Raw genomic sequence first — 19,260 nt, forward strand, 5'->3', positions numbered from 1 at the left:
GGACAAGTTCAACAGAACCGCCATATACGGGCTGCCCATGCCATACGGGCTTCAAGCATTGCCAGGGCATAAAACTCATTTTCATTTTCAACCTAAAGAGAAGGACCTCGACCCGGACAGGACTCGCAAGAGAGCAGAATGCAATAGCAGGACAGCCAGGTGTACTGCAGTGTGAAGTCCGAGATTCATTTTTACAATCTTGTGTAATACCCACAGTGCAGGGAGCACAATGCCCACAATGCCCACAATGCAGGGAGCTCTAAAGTTTAAACATTTGAGCCTCTACTTTTTCTGGTGTGTGTGTGTCTACACTTGTGTATACAAGCTTGTGGACTTCTCAATGTGTTCAAGGTGATTGTTCTTTTATTACAGCTTTTGTGTCCTTCCAAGAACAGAAAGTAGTTTTATAACCATGATAAAAATAAGGTAATTGGGGCTGGAGAGATGGCTCAGTGGTTAAGAGCATTGCCTGCTCTTCCAAAGGTCCTGAGTTCAATTCCCGGCAACCACATGGTGGCTCACAACCATCTATAATGAGGTCTGGTGCCCTCTTCTGGCCTGCAGACATACACACAGACAGAATATTGTATATATAACAAATAAATAAATAAATATTAAAAAAATAAGGTAAATGAAATAAAAACAAAACAAGCAAAACCAGGGTCTCACTATGTAGCCCTGGCTGGCCTAGAACTCACTGTGCAGACCAAGCTGGCCTTTATCTGCCTCCTGAGTGCGGGGATGAAAGAATTTTTAAAAAGATTTTTATGGGTAAGTGCCTGTGTGTATATATGTACAGTCTGTGGTGCCTGGTGCCCATGGAGGCCAGAAGAAGATTTCCTGATCTCCTTGGAACTAGAGAGTTAGTTACATGTGGCTGTGGGCACCATGTGGGTGCTGGGAACCCCTGACCTCTGCAAGAATAGTACCTGCTGGAACTCATTAATCAAATATCTGGTTATTTATATCTAAAACACCTTGCCCTGCTAACTCTGCAGGGTGTGATAGGAATGGGAAGAAAAAGTGATTCTGCTAGTGGATGAAACACTAACCAGGCAAAGGTGCCCCAGTGTGTCTTCCCAGGCCCTAAGACGCACGCTGTTAAGTTGGAGTCTATCTCTCCAAAGGAAGGATCAATAATCTTTATAATCTCTGGTTATAAAGAAAGAGCTAATGGGACTGGAGAGATGGCTGAGAGGTTAAGAGCACTGGCTGTTCTTCCAGGGGACCAGGGTTCAACTCCCAGCACCCCTGTGGCAGTTCATGACTGTTTATAACTCCAGTTCCAGGGGATCTGATACCTTCACATAGACATATATGCAGGCGAAATACCAATGCACATAAAATAATAAATAAATTGTAAAAAAAGAGCTAAGCCCATCCAAATGAGTACCTTAGGGATCAGTTCAGTGCATGGTAACCAAGAATTCCTGACATATCTGCCTTTGGTGACCATGACCAGCATCCTTGCCAGCCCCCAGGGGAGCATCCTCACCAAGTCCCGCAGTGACTACATACCAGGCTGGATCTGATTCTGACAGTGGTTGCCAGTTTTCCCTGGAGGACAGATGCATCTGTACTGGTTGGCTCCTTCCACACACGTGCCCCCATTGTGACAAGGCTGGCTAGAGCACTCACTGGTGGCTAGGAAAGGAAGTCAACACGTGATTACTCGGATTCCAGTGTGAAATCAAGCAAAAACCAACTACGGGTTTTCCCTTACATGGTAGGACCACTCCAGCTTCCTGTCTGGCTTGGGTTCTGGTTTGTTTTTGAGACGAGGTCTCATTATGAAGCCCAGCTGGGCACCCTTGTTTGTGATCCTCCTGCCTCAGCCTCCTGGGAACAGACATGTTCCACACCACTACCCCGGCTTTCTCCATTTTCACCTTGTCCTTGCCCTTTCTCTACCTGTGGGAACCGCGGAGTAACCGAGGAGCTGAACCGCAGCCCCTGCCTCACACTGCGCCCACACGGGGCTCTGTGTGCAGGAACTGCCAGAGCACCGTCCAGGCTCCATGAATTTACGAGGGTGTAGCGTACACAGCTGCGGCCAGGTGTTGGCATCTGCTTGTGAAGGAGGCCCTTCGGCTCTTCAACTCTGCTCCAAGGTGGAGCCCAGGCTGGCCTTGAACTCCCTCTCTTTGAAGTCAAGGATGAAACTGAATTTAGGGACTTCCTGCTTCCACCTCCTGGGTGCTAAGATTAACGATTTTTATTTGATGCTGGGACTGGAACCCAGGGCCTCATGCCCGCTAGCCTTACTCTAACTGAGCCGCATTGTCATCCCTGGATCATCTTTCAAACAGGAGCTAAATTCCAAGAAATTAAAAGAGGGCGAGAGGATGGCTCATTGGAATATCCAGAGATGAGGGAAAATAACTCTCTGAATTTATACTCAGTACCCCTGAGCTCCATCAATGGGGGAGCTGTTCCATGAAGAAGAGAGGAGAGAAAAGGAGGAGAGGGGAGGAGAGGGAAACGGAGGCAGAAAGAAAGAGAATTTTAAACGTTCAATAGATTTTTTCCCCCTCTGAGTTAGGTAGCTCAGCAGTTGCACACCTGCCCTGCATGCATGAGTTTCCCATCCCCAGTACTGACCCCACAAGGAAACTTGAGTTTCCAATTTTCTGTGCTAGGTTAATGGGTGTTTTTTTGTTGTTCATTTGTTTGTTTTTAGTTTTTTTCTCATTTATACTTTTTGTATTCTTCCCTTTTCTACAACAAACGCTTAAAAAATGTCTTACTTTGGAAAAGATGATTTTGTAAAACCTTCACTGTTCCAAATGTCCCAGGCCCATTTAAGCACAGGGACGCACGAGCCATTTCTGTCCAAGAGGAGCTTTGTCAGATGGCTAACTTCGCTACAGTGCAGAACTGTACTTGCTCTTATCCTCTGAGCGTCTCTCAGAGGAGGGGGACACGAGAATGTCCCCTTCAGGCCTAATGACCTTTCTCTGTGTGTCTCCCAAGAGGAAGAAGCAGGGGCTCTGCGTCCAGCGAGACCCACAGCCTCATTCTGGGTCCCTCAAGACTCAGGCTGTCTACATCCACAGAGAAGGCACTATTTCCATCTCCCCGTAACCTCGGGTTGATGACATGCTTCCCAGTCAGCCTGTTTTGGATGATCAGTTTCCAGGAATGCACTCAAGACCATACCACTCACAATTGCCCCCTCCCCCCAGGCCCTGTCAGTCTTCCAAGGTCTCTCAAGGTCCAACCCTATCTTTGCTTACTGCCCCCCTCTGAAAGCGGGCAGATCAATAAACCATGAAGGTACGGGAAGGAAGCCAGAGAGTGTGACCGTTTATATCCCTCAGCTTGGTGTCAGCGCACCACAGCCGTTATCTGTCCTCGGGGAGACTCCAGTGGAAGGAGCCGAGCCGCGCTTGCACCCGAGCCCGTCAGGAGGGGCTAGGGTGACTGAGATGTGAACAGGTGCCTCGTGTATTCATTTCTCTGCAGGCTCCAGGCAGACGTTCTGCGTTTCTTATCTTGACGGGCAGTCAGAGGTATTCAATGGCCTGATGCCCAGGCAGGCAAATGCTATGTCCCAATTGAAGGACAGTCGTCATCACATTCAAGGGTATCCCAGGATGTGGCATTCAGTTATGACTTTAGAACTGTGAAGAGGGCCGTGGCAGTGATGGGAAGAAAGGCTGGCGAGTCAAAGCGTGGACACAGTGACGGTTCCGTCTCCTGCTTCATGAATACGTGTGCCTCATGAAAGTGAATTGTCATAAGTATACTCTACCTTTTTCTCTCTTAAAAATATTTATGTATGCATGTATATATGTATGTATGCATGTATGTATGTGAGTCAGGGTTTCCAGTAGCAGAGGCTGGCCTTGATCTTAATATATAGTGGCAGATGACCTTGATCTTTGATTTCCTATCTCCTCATCTTGAGTGGTAAGGTTACAGGCCTGAACCACCATGCCTGATTTGTGTGGTGCTGGGCTTTGAACTCAGGGCCTCATGCACACAGAGCAAACACACTACCGTAGTACAGCTACATTCCCATTCCTTCCCCCACCCCTTTTCCTTTTTCATTCTACTTTTTCCTGGGCTTCTGCACTTTGTTTTAAATTTCCCATTATTCTAGTGACTTTATTTCTAAGGTTTTCTTATTTTTTAATGTTGCTTTTATATTTCATTATTTTGATTTGGGGGGAGGGCAGGGAACACATGAATGTCATGAGTGGAGAGGTTAGAGAATAACTTTTTAAGAGTTCATTCTTTGCATCTACCCTGTGGGTTCCAGGGATTGAACTCAGGTCATCAGGCTTGGAGGCGAGAGCCTTTCCCTGCTGAGCCTAGATGTTTCATAGTCTTTATATTTTACAACCTTCTACTGACTTGATTTGAAGTACTGGCTTATAATTTCCTTCTGTTTTAAGGGAATGTATTTCTGGCAACTCTTTGTTATTCATGGAAACTTGTTCTCCATTTTTTTAAAATTTTTATTTTTGTGCACCAGCTTGCATGGGTTTAGCAGGAGTCCTTTCTTCCCCCACTCGTACTTACATGAAATAAGTTTCCCGTGGGCCTTTAGCACCTTCAGGCCTCTAAAATTTCCTTTCTTGGTATCTTCCTATCATGACCAAAACCAGAACCTCCTACCTCCTCAGCTCTGTCTTGATGATAACCATTTTGTTTTTAGATCTATTTTATTATCTTACATGTTTGAGTGAGTTGCCTGAATGTATGTGCATGTGTATCCCATGCATGCAATTCCCATGGAGGCCAGAAGAGGGCAAAAGATTCCCCAGGCACTGGAGTTACAAATGATTGTGAGGGGTTGTGCATTCTTGGAACTAAACCCAGGTCCTCATCAAGAGAAGCAAGTATTTTGAACGGCTGAGTCAATTCTCTAACCCTCCTGATGGCATCTTTATGTGAACAACAATATCTTATTTGCACTTGTTTTCTTTGTGTTCAACTTGGGTTCTCATCAACATTTTGGCATGAAACTTTTGGGGATTCTTGTCCGTCCAGACTTCCCCCTGGCACTAAGGTTTTCTATTAAAGAGTCCTGGCTGGGGGTGTAACCTAGTTGGCAGACTGCTTGCCTAGCATGCATCAGGGTCTGGGCTTGGTCCTCAGCATAAAACTGGGTGTGGTAGCCTATGCCTGTGATCAGATGCATAGCATCTAAGAGAGTCAAGGGAGCAGAAGGTGAGATGGGCAGTTTTACCTCCAATCAAGCTGACCTTTAATAGATTGTCTCTAAAATGTGTGAGCTCAGAAAACTGGCCCTGAATTTTTCTTGAAGAATCAACCAATGAATCTCAGAAGGAGAACCCAAGGGACACTTCCCGAGACGTAAGAGACAGGACAACCAGTTAGAAATACGGTCTGGGTTCCAATTCAAACAGTGTTAAAAACAATAGGGAAAATTGTATTTGAGCTAGACATTTTGTGACACTAAGAAATTTACCTTGTGAAAGTTACTGGAGTTTTAGTTTATAAGATCTTCCTTCTATACTTCTATGTGTTAATTTTTTTTCTTTTTTTAAAGTATATTTTTATTTTATGTCTATGAATTGTATGCCTGCATGTATGTGTGAGTACCACACGTGTGCAGTGCCTGAATCCCCTGAAACTGGAATTACAGACAGTAATGAGCAGAGCTGTGGGTGCTGGGAACTGAACCCAGATCCTCTGCAGGAGCAGCTGGTGCTCTCGGCCTCTGAGCCATCTCTCCCTCGATAGTTCCTCTCCTCTCCTCTCCTCTCCTCTCCTCTCCTCTCCTCTCCTCTCCTCTCCTCTCCTTTCCTTTTCTTTCTTCTTCTCTTCCTTTTGAAACAAGGTCTCTCCATTATGTAGTTCGCACTGTCCTGGAACTCACTATGTAGGTGAGGCTGGCCTCAAACTCACAAAGATCCATCTGTCTCTGTCTCCTGAGTGCTGGGACTAAAGGCATGCACTGGCATCACCTGGCTGAACTTTTTTCTTAATGAGAGAAAAAAAAATGTCTAAAATGATTGACACTTTTAAGCCTATGAAAACAGGAGAAAGGTTACCTAGGAAAGTATTGAATGGCCCCTGTAGGGAAGTGCTTCACGACTGTGGTAAGCGACAAAGGGGTTTACTTCTCTCAAGTTTTTCCTTTGGTTTTCCCTGGGGTCAAAAGAGTCAAAATGAATGGCTATGACTTCTCCAACTCAGGAAGCCTCACACCCTAAAAAAAACCCACCCTTGGACTGGAGCTGACACTCAGCTGATGGAGCGCTTGCCTACCATGGACAAAGCTTTGGATTTAATCTCTGGCACCACAAAAACTCAGTGTAATTGCAGCAGCACTCAGGAGGTAGAGGCCAGAGGGTCAGAAGATCAGGGTCATCCTTGGCTACATATTGAGTTCAAGGCCAGCCTAGGTTATATGAGGCTCTGTCTCAAAAGGAGCAAGAACAAGAATAACAACAATGCCCTTCACAGAGACCCGCAATGCCAACTGGCTGCTTTCCACTCTGGATTTCCAGAGCTCCTCTGCCTGCTGCATCTTTAATGGTGCTGTTATATATAATTTCCTTCTAGGCCAAGTAGGGTTCATCACCCTCTTTCCAATCAGTTGACTGCGGAGTGGGCACTGGCCAGTTATTAAAGCATTGCCAAGTGTTTCACTGGCACTGAGATTTTGTGTCTTGACGTGAAGGGCTGTAATTAAGATTTTTGTGCCCCGTGGTCACAACACACAGCGACAGAACTGCTGATGTGGAAATTGAACTGGGCACACTCAGCAGCTGCTGGTCACCAGATTGCTGAGCTCCAGCCCAATGGAACTGTCTTGGCAGGAGAGGAGGCGTTCTGAAGACATTTGGAATTGACACTCCCACCCATTGGCTCTCATAGGACTGAGACAAAGGACAGCAAGAATTGGAATTTTTCCAGGAATCTCATCCTGGGGGAAGAAAAGGCTAAAACATGGTGCCAACCAGAGGAGGAACTTGTCTCCCAGGAAGAGACTGTATACAGTTCTTTGTTGTGTGTGTGTGCACGCGTATAAGCGTCGCATGCCAGAATAGGGATCAGGAGTCAACACTGAGTGTCTTTCTCTACTGCTGCTCATGTTTAGATTATTCCATGTGAATATGTGTTTTGTCTGCATGTATGTCTTGCATCGTGTACATGTCTGGTGCCCACAGAAGCCAGAAGAAAGCATTGGATCCCCTGGAACTGGAGTTATAGACAGTTGTGAGTGAGCCACCATGTGGGTGCTAGGAATTGAACCCAGGTCTTCTGGAAGTGCAGCAAGTGCTCTTAACCACTGAGCCATCTTTCCAGGCCCCCTGTCTTAGTTTTTGAGAACTCAGAGCTCATCAATTCCACTAGCTTAGCTGGCTAACAGACTCTGGTGACCTGCCTGTTCCTCGGTCCCCCGTGCTGGAGTTACAGATACACACCATCACACCCTGCTTTTATGTGGGTGCTGGGGCACAAGCTCAGGCCTTTATGCTTGGTTTTCACTACTCGTCGGTTTAATTGGCCCATTGAGGACAGGTGGCCAAGTGTAGTTAAGGCTCTGATCCTAACAACTCCAACAACGCTAAGTCTCATCCCCAGAATCAGGATGGTCACAGTTCCCTGAGAAGATTCAGTAGCAGCTATCTGGCATTGCTGTGCGGCCCTGGCTGAAGACAGCACCCGTGTGTGCCAATGTAGGCACAGCGTGCCAACGTGGGGGAGGCTGAGCCTAGCGGCTTGTTGATCCAGTTGGTTGTAACCTAGTTTGTGCCATCAGTACAGTGTAAACATCTAGGCCCAGTTTACACTTAGTGAGACGAAAAATATCCAAGATCTCATCTTGAAAAAGAAATTAAATATAATCACTTTATTCTAACCAACTCACAAGTCAAGCATCACACAGTTGGTTTAAGGCCCAGTCCCAATTCTGACCATCTCAGTAAATTTATACACAGAATGGCCACCCTGAAGCCATGGAACTTCGCTTGGGCTTTTACACTTTCACAATCAATTACTTTGCTTATTTATTTGTTTGTTTGTTTGCTTGTTTGTTTGTTTAATGGTTCTAGATACTTCAATACCAAGAAATTCAAATTCACTTTTCCTACATGAATATATATGTATATGCATACATATATATATATACACACACACACACATATATATAGTGGCTCACAACTATCTATAATGAGATCTGGTGCCCTCTTGAAGAAGAGACCTGGTCAGTTGTCCTCATTAACTTAGACCATGAAACCCAATATGGACAAGTTAAACAAAGCCGCCATGCATGCCTCAGCATTGCCAGGACATAAATTTCAAAATTCCATATGTATGTATGTACATATGTTTGTATGTTTGTATGTATGTATATATGTATGTATATGAGACAGAGTTGAAACCAGAGAATAAAAGCTCCATAGTGTCTTTATGGCTCATGTGTTTTTGCCTCCATTCCGTGTGTCCATCTTTATCACCTAATATTTTGGGGAAAATTTGAAAATGTTCATTTATGTTATATGCATGTGTGTGCCTGTCTGTGTGTTCATGTACCATATGTGTGTAGTGACCACAGAAGCCAGAATAGGGTGTCGGATGTCTTGAAACTGTCCACTTTATTTCAAGACTTGGAGCTTTCTACTTCAACTAGACTGGCTGGCAGGTGGACTATGGTAACCCTGCAAGTTTGCTGACCAGCCAGCCTGGCATACACAGTAGCAAATAGTGAGACTGAGGACAAACTGACAGCCTACGGGTTAATCCATGTCTTTACCTGAACTCTCTGTCTCTCTCTGTCTCTGCCTCTCCCTCACACACACACACACACAAAGAAAAGAGAGAATCAGGTGTCTCCGGGATGACCCTTTTTGACCAACACACCCACGCTGTGTGGTGTGGAGGGGGCAGAATGGCCATACCTCTGCAGTGCGGCTTTTCTTCATCCCAGGTGCCGTTAGCAAGACACACCACGCTGCTGGGACCAACCAGCTGGAAGCCAGGGTTGCAGATAAAATGGACTTCATGATCCACTAAGTACTTGCTTCCGAACTTCCTGCCATCAGCGGGGGCGTCCAGAGCAGGGCAGGAAACTGTAAGGTAAAGAGGAAGGATTAGGAGCCCTCCTCCTGGGCTGCAGCTGTGGAGGCATGGATGCCACTCACAAGATCTCTCTCTCTCTCTCTCTCTCTCTCTCTCTCTCTCTCTCTCTCTCTCTCTCTCATGATTGCTGCAGACTAGGCATGGGGCTACACCTTTTACATGCCACATCTCATGAAGACCTCCCAGTGTTCTTGGAGAGGAGGAGGGGACACACAGTTGGCCCATTGAAAGCTGAGGAAATTGATGCTCAGAGACACGGAGGGTTGTGTGTACAGGACCTCACAGGGCGGTGCCAAGCATCAGGTTGATGAGACCAACACTTACTTCCTCTGCTCTCTCTTGTCTCCAGCCTCCTGGATGTCCTAAGTCTCCTGAACAGGCTCAGTCTACCACCAGGCCAGCTCCTCCTTGCTCTTCAGGTCTCTCTATTCAAATGTCACCACTTCCCAGAGGGATCCCTGGCTGGCATGCATCTCTGTCCCCGTGTGCTTTGTTTTCTTCTTAGCATTTGTGACTACTGAACATTTGTGTCTTCATGCTTGCTGTCAGCGTCCTCTGCCTAAGTGTGATCTGGCCTATGTTCTTTCTGTTGGCCCCAGCCCCAGCCCCAGCCAAGTGCTTGGCACACAGAGTATGTTCTATAAATGAGCCTTGAAAGAAATGTGATTTATTGAACCAATGATGAAAGCCTTCCCCAGGAAATGTGACTTCACATAACAGAGAAGGCCTTAAGAAAACAGTCACAGGGGACCAATGATGTCAGGTATCCCACAGGCTCCATCTCCTGTCCCCTAAGCCCCTAGACCAGGAGAAACCCAGTGCTCACCCCCAGGCCTAGAAAGTGAAAAGCGTTACCAGGAAAACATGACCCAGTATTAGAGCCCTCCCATTGGTGGAGGGAATTGGGGTGTTCCATTGTCACCCAGACAAATGAGACTTACTCTGGGGGCCCTTATTCCCACACCAACTGGGTGAGTCACTGGAGAATGTACTTCCGGGCAGGAAAAGCCAGAGCCATGCTGGCTCATGGAAAATCACAAGGGCTGTAGTGCCGCATTCTGGGCAGGTCGGGGTGGAAGTGTGCCTGTGGGGGGGGCACAGGTGGGAAGGAGCTGAGCCTTCCAGGCTGTGAACTTCAAACCAGCTGGACAAAGAGACGTTACACCAAAAATGAAAACAGGGGCAGAAGCAGGATGAGAGTGGACCGTGCTCTCTGGGGAGGACAGGGAGGTGAAACGCACCTCTGCTTGCTGAGCGATGCGCCTGACAATTCCGTGGGATTATAGGTTGCTACCTATGTGGCTATTAAGCCTAGAATAAAAGGTGTAAGAGGAAAGGGGCTGGGTGTGGTGACAAACCATAGCTCTTGGGAGGCAGAGGTGGGAGGATCAGGAGTTCAAGATCATCCTTGGTTACACAGCAAATCGGAGGTCAACTTGAGCTACATAATATAAAAAGAAAACAAGGGGGGGGGGTGCAGAGATTTCTCAGTGATCAGGAGGGCTTGTTGCTCCTGAAGAGGACCAGGGATCCAACGCCCTCTCTGGCCTTCTTGGGCACAAGCACACACATGTGCATACACACAGGCACACATAAATAAATCATTTTTAAAAACTGGAATAAATAAATCATTAAAAAACACCCTGGAAATAGGTGACTATCAAATATAGGGGACAGGAGTAACTTTAATGTGTGCGTGTGAACAGACACGCAGACACGCCAGGGGGAAACTGGATGGAGATGCTGCAGGGAAGGCTCTTGAGTGTAGTGCTTGGCCCTAGCCTGATGATTTCGGACCCACCTGGAGGTGAACCTGAGACCGTTCTGTTCAGAATAGTTTGCAGCGTGGTCAGCCGACTCTTCATGTTTCGGATGCCTTCCGTGAAGCGGGTCTCCTGGCCCCTGAGCATCAGCTGCAGCTGGCGGATGGTGGTCAGGAGCTGCTGCTGATTGGGGCAGCTCTGGGAAGAGGAGAGACTGTTGTGGGCCTCACTCTCTCACCGTGCTCTGGGCTTCAGAAGTCTGACCCACAGGCTTCAAACTCCCCCTTGCCTTGTAAAACACCTCGGTAGAGCAGCCTCTCCAAGGCACCCCTCCCTGCCAGACATTCTCTCCTCTGTTCTCAACCTTTGGGTTGCAGTCCCTTTGGGGGTTGACTGACCCTGTCACAGGGGCTGCCTAAGACCATTAGCAAATCAGATATGTACAATTTATAAGAGCAAAATTACACTTATAGAGTAGCAACGAAAATAATCTATGGTTGGGTCCCTACAATATGAGGAACTGTATAAAGGGTCACTAGCATTAGGAAGGTGGAGAAGCCCTGCTCTACCTGAACAACAGCATCTGCTGGCTTAAGTTGCTAGGTGACAACCCATCAGAGCCCCACTTCACCCCCTGACACAACACAGCCAGGGCAGAATTGGCGGCTAAATGACTGGATGCTTAAGTGACCATCTGAACCCAAAGCTCCTTTTAATCACTAGTCTGTCACGCCGAAGGACTCTCTCTAAGTTAAGACTCTGAATTCTGGCCTGGCTGAAATTTTCCTTCCTTTCTCTATTGGACACCTTGAAAAACAAGAGGACAGTCAGGGAGGTCTGGTGGTTACTAGGCTTTTAGAAATGTAACAAGTAAAATAAGGGGAAAACAGAATAAAGAATGTCCAGTTTTAATGATTTTTAATAGTTTTTTTTTTTTTTTTTTTTTTTTGTTTTTTCGAGACAGGGTTTCTCTGTGGCTTTGGAGCCTGTCCTGGCACTAGCTCTGTAGACCAGGCTGGTCTCGAACTCACAGAGATCCGCCTGCCTCTGCCTCCCGAGTGCTGGGATTAAAGGCGTGCGCCACCATCACCCGGCAATAGTTTTTTCTTTTTTAAGGGAAATGGGATTGTACTTAACATTGACAAAGACTATCCAACTCAAAGCAACATAAACATCATACTGGATGATAAAAATTACAAGGTTTCCTTGCAGTCTCTGTTGCTTTCAAGAGTCAGGACAGCAGGGGCCTGAGAGATGGCTCAGTGGTTCCGAGTGCTTCCTGCTCTTGCAGAGGACCCAGGTTTAATTTCCGTCACACCCAGGAGCAGCTCGTAACCACTTGTAAGCTCCAGGGGGTCTGATGCCCTCTTCTGGATTCTGAGGCCATCTGCACACACACACACACACACACACACACACACACACACACACACACACACACACAATCACCTACTGCTGCCCTCGCCCCCCCAAAACACACTCCTCATACACATTATTGAAATCGAAGAAATCTTAAAGAGAAAGAGCTCTGGGTGGGGACAAGAAGGGGAATATTCAGGAAGGAGAAAGGTGAAAAGCCTTGAGTAATTGATTATGGGTTAGGTCATTCTTGTTCATTTGGGAACTGCACGTCACGAAGCAGAATCTGTCTGGCCTGGTTTGTATGACTTGCAGGGGAGGAAAGGCAATACATCATCACTGTGACGATGCATCTTAGGGATATGGATCATTGCTTATTTTGGGCTTTTTCACTGAGTATCAGTTGTGTGTACTGTGTGTATATGTTCATGTGTGTGGCCACGTGTGTGCAAGTTGACGTATGTAGAGGCCAGAGGTTGGTGTTTATGTTTTCCTCAGTTGCTCTTTCCCTGACCCCAGAACAGCTGGCCAGCAGGCTCCAGAGATGCTCCTTTGCCTACCCAGCTTTGAGAGTCTAGGCTCAGCAGCCTCTAAACGACTTCTGGGGATCTGAACTCAAGACCTCATGTTTGCGCTATGAGCGCTTTACCCATCTCCCCAGCCCCATGTCTAAGTTTTATAATAAAAGAAGTGTGCACAAGCCAGTGGGGCAGCTGGGCAGCTGAGGTATGTGGCCTCCACAGCCTGGGTAGTGTCCAACCACTCAGGGGAGCCACTGCGGCCACAGCAGGCCACTCTCCCGGAGAGACTGCCAGGCTGCCGCACCTTGGAGTTTTCACCAAACACATGACTCATGGCTAGATTCAATGGATGCTTTTGACAAAATTGAGTTCCCAGTTGTCCCTGGAACTCGTTAACCCACAGGGGCTCCTCGGCCTCCACCATAACCGGGTCTTGATGAAGCATAGCCCGAAAGGCAACTGCCGGGAAGAGAAGTTTGCTTTTCTGCTTCCTCCCTGACTGCTGGCCATCCTTTCCACACAAGTCCTGGGCACCTGGGTGATGGCCAGTTCTTACCTGCCTGGCACTGCATGACCAACTCGCCCGGACCTGGGCTCCCACACCTATCTTCCTGTGCTAAAAAGAAAACGGATGTCTTTGCGGCTTGTGCCAATTCCGTTTGGGATGCACTTCCGCCTGTGAAGGCATGCTTCTCTTCCTCAGAGGCTGCTTCCCAGCTGGCTGGCATCCACGTGTGGAGAAGGCAGCCTCTACTCGTGATTATTATTAGGATTAGGCTAGTCCCCACGTCACACAGAGGCTGACCGTCAGGGGATTTGACCCAAATCATGTAACCTGGAAGGGCTAGCCTGAGCACCTGCGACTTCTGGCCTTCACCAAGGAGCAGACTCGTGTGCCCTCACGTAGCCCTGAGTGCTGGGGTCTTTCTCAGGAACATGCACTAGGAACTCACACCCCTGGAGTGGAGTTTTAACTCTTGTGCAAGTTGGAGATTTGGCAGTGGGGCAGGACGAAGCAGTCTGGGAAGAACCTCTCCTGGTCCAGATGTCATGATATGTGGGAGGGGCTTGCTGGGTCAGGGGCGTGCAAAGCTCAGGGTTGAAGTGGAGAGTTCTGAATGCCAAAGGCTTTACTGAGAAGGGCAAACACATGGGAAGCTGGGGTGGAGCCCTGGGACCCCAGAAAGGAACGACAGGAGGACGGTGTGTACAATGTGAGGCGGGGAGAAAGGGCCGGCTGTCCTGTGACCACTGGGCGGTACCGTTTCTCTAGCCTTGGCACTGTCCCTCAGGACAACTACACCAGGTGCTTTACCCCTCCAGCTGTCACTGGGCTGACACCAGGCAGTGTTGACACAGGTGAAGAGGGAGCCAGCTACGAGGCTGTGTGACATAATGAGACGGACTCTCTCTGACCCACCCCTGTCTGCCCTGTCTCAGGTAGTGCAAGGAAGATCTCGGGGGCTCTTGGCAAGCTATCCTGCCAGATGAGAGGCAGGGGCTGAGCGAATGGGGGCCTTCCACAGGGAGCCTGAGGGTCCTGGCAGCTGCCACTAACCAGGCAGGTCTGTGGTCCCAAATGTTAGCTACGGGGCTGGTGGGAGCCAGGCTCAGAATCTGCTTCCCCAGTCCACCTGAGAATGGGATGATGGCTTTGGAACCTCTGTTCAGCCAGGGCAAATGCTCAAGAGGCATGAGTTTTGGGGATGAGTGAGTCATGGAAGAAGATAAAGGGCCCAAATGGTCCCCATTTTCTAATTGAGATAGGATTAATCATCTTCACTTGCTGAGGGAGAGCATCCGCCTTGAGAAACCATCTGAAACACAAAACTAATCCAAGCAAAGAGACACGAATGTTAACTTTCTACTTCATGTCACTTTCTGAGTCGGACCAAACACACACATTTGCTATACCGTCCGGCCAGGCTCGATCACCACACCATGCTGTCGGTTCCTCCTTTTGTGGGATGTGGTGTCCCTTTCAGCTCAGTGGGCACAGCATGTCACTAACTCAACTTCATTTCCATTTCTCTGTGGACTTCTTTAGTGTGTGTGTGTGTGTGGGGGGCTCCTTTTCACCATCCCTCTTTCCACTGCGCCCTTCCACCCACTACCCTCGCCTGCTCAGAGCGCAAGCACCTGAGGCTTGGGAACCAACCATTTTCCTATTTCTTAAATTATAGGCTTTGCTGAGGTTGCCTGATTGACTGCAGAGGGTAAGAGGTAAGCCAGCTTGGCAGCAAAAGGCTGACGGGGCCTAGTCCTTCTCATTAGAAGATCCCAGACTCAGCCTGTACAAGGTGACCCTAGGCCCCCTATAACCTTCAGCAACAGACCTCCCATTCTGAAGGGAAAATTCAACAAGGTTGTCACTAGGCAAGGTCAACCCCAGTCAGGGCTGCAGGAGACCCCACAACCCAGGAAGATAAAGGAACCCATTCTGTCTGGGCTTTCAATCTCACGGGCTTTTCCCAGAACCCTCAATACCTTGTTTGTATGTTTGTTTTTGAAATTTTTCTTGAAGAGATTTCCCTAGGTTGATGTGAGCATTTGTCCCTGGCTGTCAGGCTGGAAGGACAGGACAATGGGACAGCTCTTACCTAGCATGATCAAGGTCATTTTAGTTCCAAGACTACAGAAATAACAGTGAAAGCCAAAACACAGCAAAACACCAGGCTTCACACCCAGTGCTACTGATAAGAACCTGTGGGAAAATCATCTCTTACTTTTTAATAACATTTAAGGTGAAGTCAAGATGGTTAGAGAAATTTTTCCATTTCTGAGGGAATAAAAAGATCAGAGCTTATCTCCTCCCTCCCCACCCGAGACAGGGTTTCTCTGTATAACAACCCTGGCTGTCCTAGAACTCGCTTTGTAGACCAGGCTGGCTTCAAAGTTACAAAGATCCTCCTGCCTCTGCCTCCCAATTGCTGGGATTAAAGGCGGGAGGCTCCATGCCACGCTCAGGGTTTCTCGTGGTTGTTATGTAACTTTTGAAAGAGACAGCACTTGACCTAACTCAAACCCAGACTCAGAATTGACAGATACGAAGCCTTCGGTGAGGAGCAGGGTCCTACCATCAGCTCTTCCCAGGCATAGATGGTTCTAGAACATGATATATCTGTGCTGAGAGCTGGGCAGAGAAGCCAGAAGGGTCTAGAGAATGAGGGGAATACTCTCTCTGGAGCCTAGAGAGATGGCTCAGTGGGTAGGAAGGCTTGTCTGGCACTCAGGTAAAGGCTGGACATGTGTGCATGTTTATCTAACTCCAGGGCTATGGATGCGGTGGCAGGAGGGTCACTGGAGTGGGCCCCAACCTTGCTCCAGATTCACCAAGAGAGTCTGTCTCAAGGAAGTATGGTACAGAGTGATGGAACTGGGTACCTGGTGCCCTCTTCTGGCTCCCAGGAGCAAGTGGATGTGCACATGCACACGCATACTCGTGTGTGCGCACACACACCACCCATCCCATCTCCCGGGTCCTCCTCAGGGAAGGACTTGTTAACCCTTTAACCCTTTACATAGTTGGCTCCCTCACAGTCCCTCAGAATTTGCCATGCCCCTCTTTCTCTGAGAACCAACCAGGAGAGATGAGTCTGCAGGGACCCTTTATACCCAGATCCCACAAGTTGATTGAGGGGGCCACAGCTAAGGATTGTGTGTGACCCCAAGATCACCTGTCTTTGTCCCAGAATTTACTAGGCCTAGCCCTTGCCATCCCTTCCAGGCCTCTTTGCTATTGGGCTCAATTTATACATAAAGTCAAGGCCCAGAGTCTGCTGTCAAGACTCCCGCAGGCAGGGCGTGTGGGGTGAGAGCTCCGGACGGTCCTTGAGGCTTTTCTGTACCCTGCTGAGGGGGTCTCCTTCACAGTGCCGACATGAACTAGCATGGCAACAACTTCAACAGCTACCTTGCTGATAGAGCCTTGGGCTCTCAGGCGGCCACAGATGACCCCTCAGGCTGGGAGGGGCTGCCTCTTACGCTCCTTTCCCCTAAGCCACAACTATGTGTCTCGTCAGCATATTCTTAATGGAAACACAGATGTTTTGGTGCCTTTAGGTCTCTGAGAGGACAGATCGCACTTGCCAACTCAGGCCTGCTAAGCCAAGGCTCGAGGCCGTCACCACTGAGTCATGGTGAAATTCCTGCACTGCTTTTCTCTGGAGCTTTGCTTTTGCACCCAGTTGAGGGCTATAACTCCACCACTGAGCACGTGCATGCGAGTGCATGCACACACACACACACACACACACACACACACACACACACACACACACAGAACAGAGAATTCACACTGGGAGCTGCCCACAGCCCTTGCATTAGGCGTCTCCAGAGAAACAGGCAATAGGAACAAGCATGAGCAACACAGTTAATATCCTAGGATATGCATCATATCTAAGCTGCAACATGCATATTTGATATATATCATATTTTTATAGTTAAGGTTGATTTATTTTTAAATTTGATGTGTAGAGGTGTTTCGCTGGTGTTTATGTTGTACACAAAAAGCATGCCGTGCTTATGGAAGCCAGAAGAGGGCATTGGAGTCCCTGGATCTGGAGCTACAGATGGTTGTAAACCACCATGTGGGTGCTGGGAACTGAGCCCAGGTCCTCTGCAAAAACAGAAGGTGTTCTTAACACTGAGCCAACTCTCCAGCCCTTGATGTATAGACCGTGTGTGTGTGTGTGTGTGTGTGTGTGTGTATTACCTGCATTCCTACTCACGAGGGAGAGAGAGATGTGGGAGCCGGGGAGAGCTCATTGGTAATTGTGGGGCAGAGTCTATGGTGCTGTTGGACCTCACATTCAAAGACAGCCTGGAAGAAGTTCCTCTTTCCTTGTTTACATAAGACAAAGACTCACATTAAGGACTAATCACTTTTATTGAGGCCACTGCTGTAAAGGTTAATCACACCTATATAACACTTTCTCGGGACTTAGAGGGAAGCCATGGCTTAGCTAAACGAACACAGGGTTCATCATGCCAGGCTTCCAGCTGGAGTCTCCCTCTGAGGGCTGGAGCCCAGGGCATTTTGAGGTTCTCTGTGCTTGTGGTGCGGGGATAGAATCCACACACAGGAGGCAGATGTCTACCGCTGTTCCACACGCACAGCCTGTGGTTTGAATTTATACCCTGTTGGCTGTCGGTGATTTTATATTCGCAACAAAACCGTCTTCTTTGTTTTCTCGGTCAAGGGAACAGTAACAGTGGCTCCTCCTGTTTCTCTCTCATGGCTCAGCAAGCTGTGTGACGGCAGGAGCCGAGCCAGCTCACCCTTCTCTCTCTAACACGTGCCAAACACGCAGCACGCGTCTTCTCGTCAATGTATTTCCTCTTTATCATACCCCATGATCCAGGAATGGCTATTGTCATCACAATTTAGAGAGGGAAACTGAGTCTCAAGGGGCAGAAACCTGCTTCGGTTACCCAGCCAGGAAAAGGCTTAGCAGGACAGGACATGGGCCAATCACAGGGAGTCCATACCACCTGGGCACTGCTGCCTTTTGGGACAGTGCCTGTCCTGGTGGTGAGCTAAGCTCCCAGGCTATGGTTAGCGACATGCTTTCTTTTCATGAAGTCAGGGACAGATGCGTTAGGGTGATACTGGCATGGTCACATGACACCAGCACACTAATGTGTTTTTACACTAGGTTGTAAATGACTGTACTTCTCTACAACCAATCTTTTCTCCTCCCTCCCTCCCTTCCTTCCTCCCTCCCTCCCTCCCTCCCTCCCTTCTTTCCTTCCTTCCTTCCTCTCTTCCTTTTTTTCCTTCTTCCTCCCTTCCCTCTTTCCTCCCTGCCTGCCTTCTTTCTTGCTCACCCCTAGCCCAGGTCTGGCCCCTCAATTCTCACGGCCAGTAGCTCCCTCTGGATGCATATGCTCCTACAAATGGTGACTCCCGAGACATATACATCGCACTTTTTGAGACTGGTGGCTTTGAGTGCTATCAGATTAGGAGTGCGATTTTTCCTTAGTAAAAATATGTGCAGTCGTGCATACCTCTAATCCCAGTAAGAGGCAGAGGCAGGAAGATTGCTTCTAGTTAGAGACTTGCTTGGTTTACATAAGAGGTTCAGGCCTGCCAGGGAGTACATAATGAGATTCTATATTTTATTCTATGTTTTCAGATGACTTCGTTTACAGAGGAACTCGGAAGCTCCCTCAACAAGCGGCAATAAAAGTCTGGTGCCAGCTCACTTCCTAGACTGATTCTCCAGGAGCCTTGTATTCTTCCACTCAGTCTTGGTCCTCCACTTCTATAAGAGAAGTCCCAGCTAACCTTGTGGAACAGAGCCATGATATCCGATATAAGAGCCATAGACTACTCCATAACAGACTTGACAGCTGATCCTAGAGAAAGAGCAAGCCCTGTCCAGAGGAGTGGAGGACCCGAGTGTCACAGCAACCCACCTGAACCTAACTCGGATTGCTACCCTAGCCTGCCCATACTAGGTTCTAAGGGCCCTTTTCAAACTCAGGGTCCTTGTTTGTTTTGCTTCTACTGTGGGAGCTGTTGAAGCCTCTAGGTCAGCAGGCAGGACCAC

The 19,260-nt window shown here is 48.2% G+C and overlaps 1 protein-coding gene across 1 annotated transcript in view; it reads right to left on the reverse strand.

Moving 5' to 3' along the window:
- Fbln7 (fibulin 7) overlaps positions 1–19,260 on the reverse strand; it is a 32,519-nt gene that overhangs the window by 5,236 nt on the left and 8,023 nt on the right. Inside the window, exons 2-4 of the mRNA XM_050134197.1 lie at positions 10,865–11,024; positions 8,883–9,053; positions 1,519–1,644 (exon numbers count right to left, since the gene is read on the reverse strand). Of these exons, the coding sequence (XP_049990154.1) occupies positions 1,519–1,644; positions 8,883–9,053; positions 10,865–11,024 (457 nt within the window). The remainder of the gene's footprint in view (positions 1–1,518; positions 1,645–8,882; positions 9,054–10,864; positions 11,025–19,260) is intronic.

The sequence above is a fragment of the Alexandromys fortis genome, unplaced genomic scaffold, assembly GCF_014885135.2.
Source record: "Alexandromys fortis isolate MF-2015 unplaced genomic scaffold, M_Fortis_MF-2015_v1.1 scaffold_6, whole genome shotgun sequence".
In the NCBI taxonomy this organism is placed as follows: domain Eukaryota; kingdom Metazoa; phylum Chordata; class Mammalia; order Rodentia; family Cricetidae; genus Alexandromys; species Alexandromys fortis.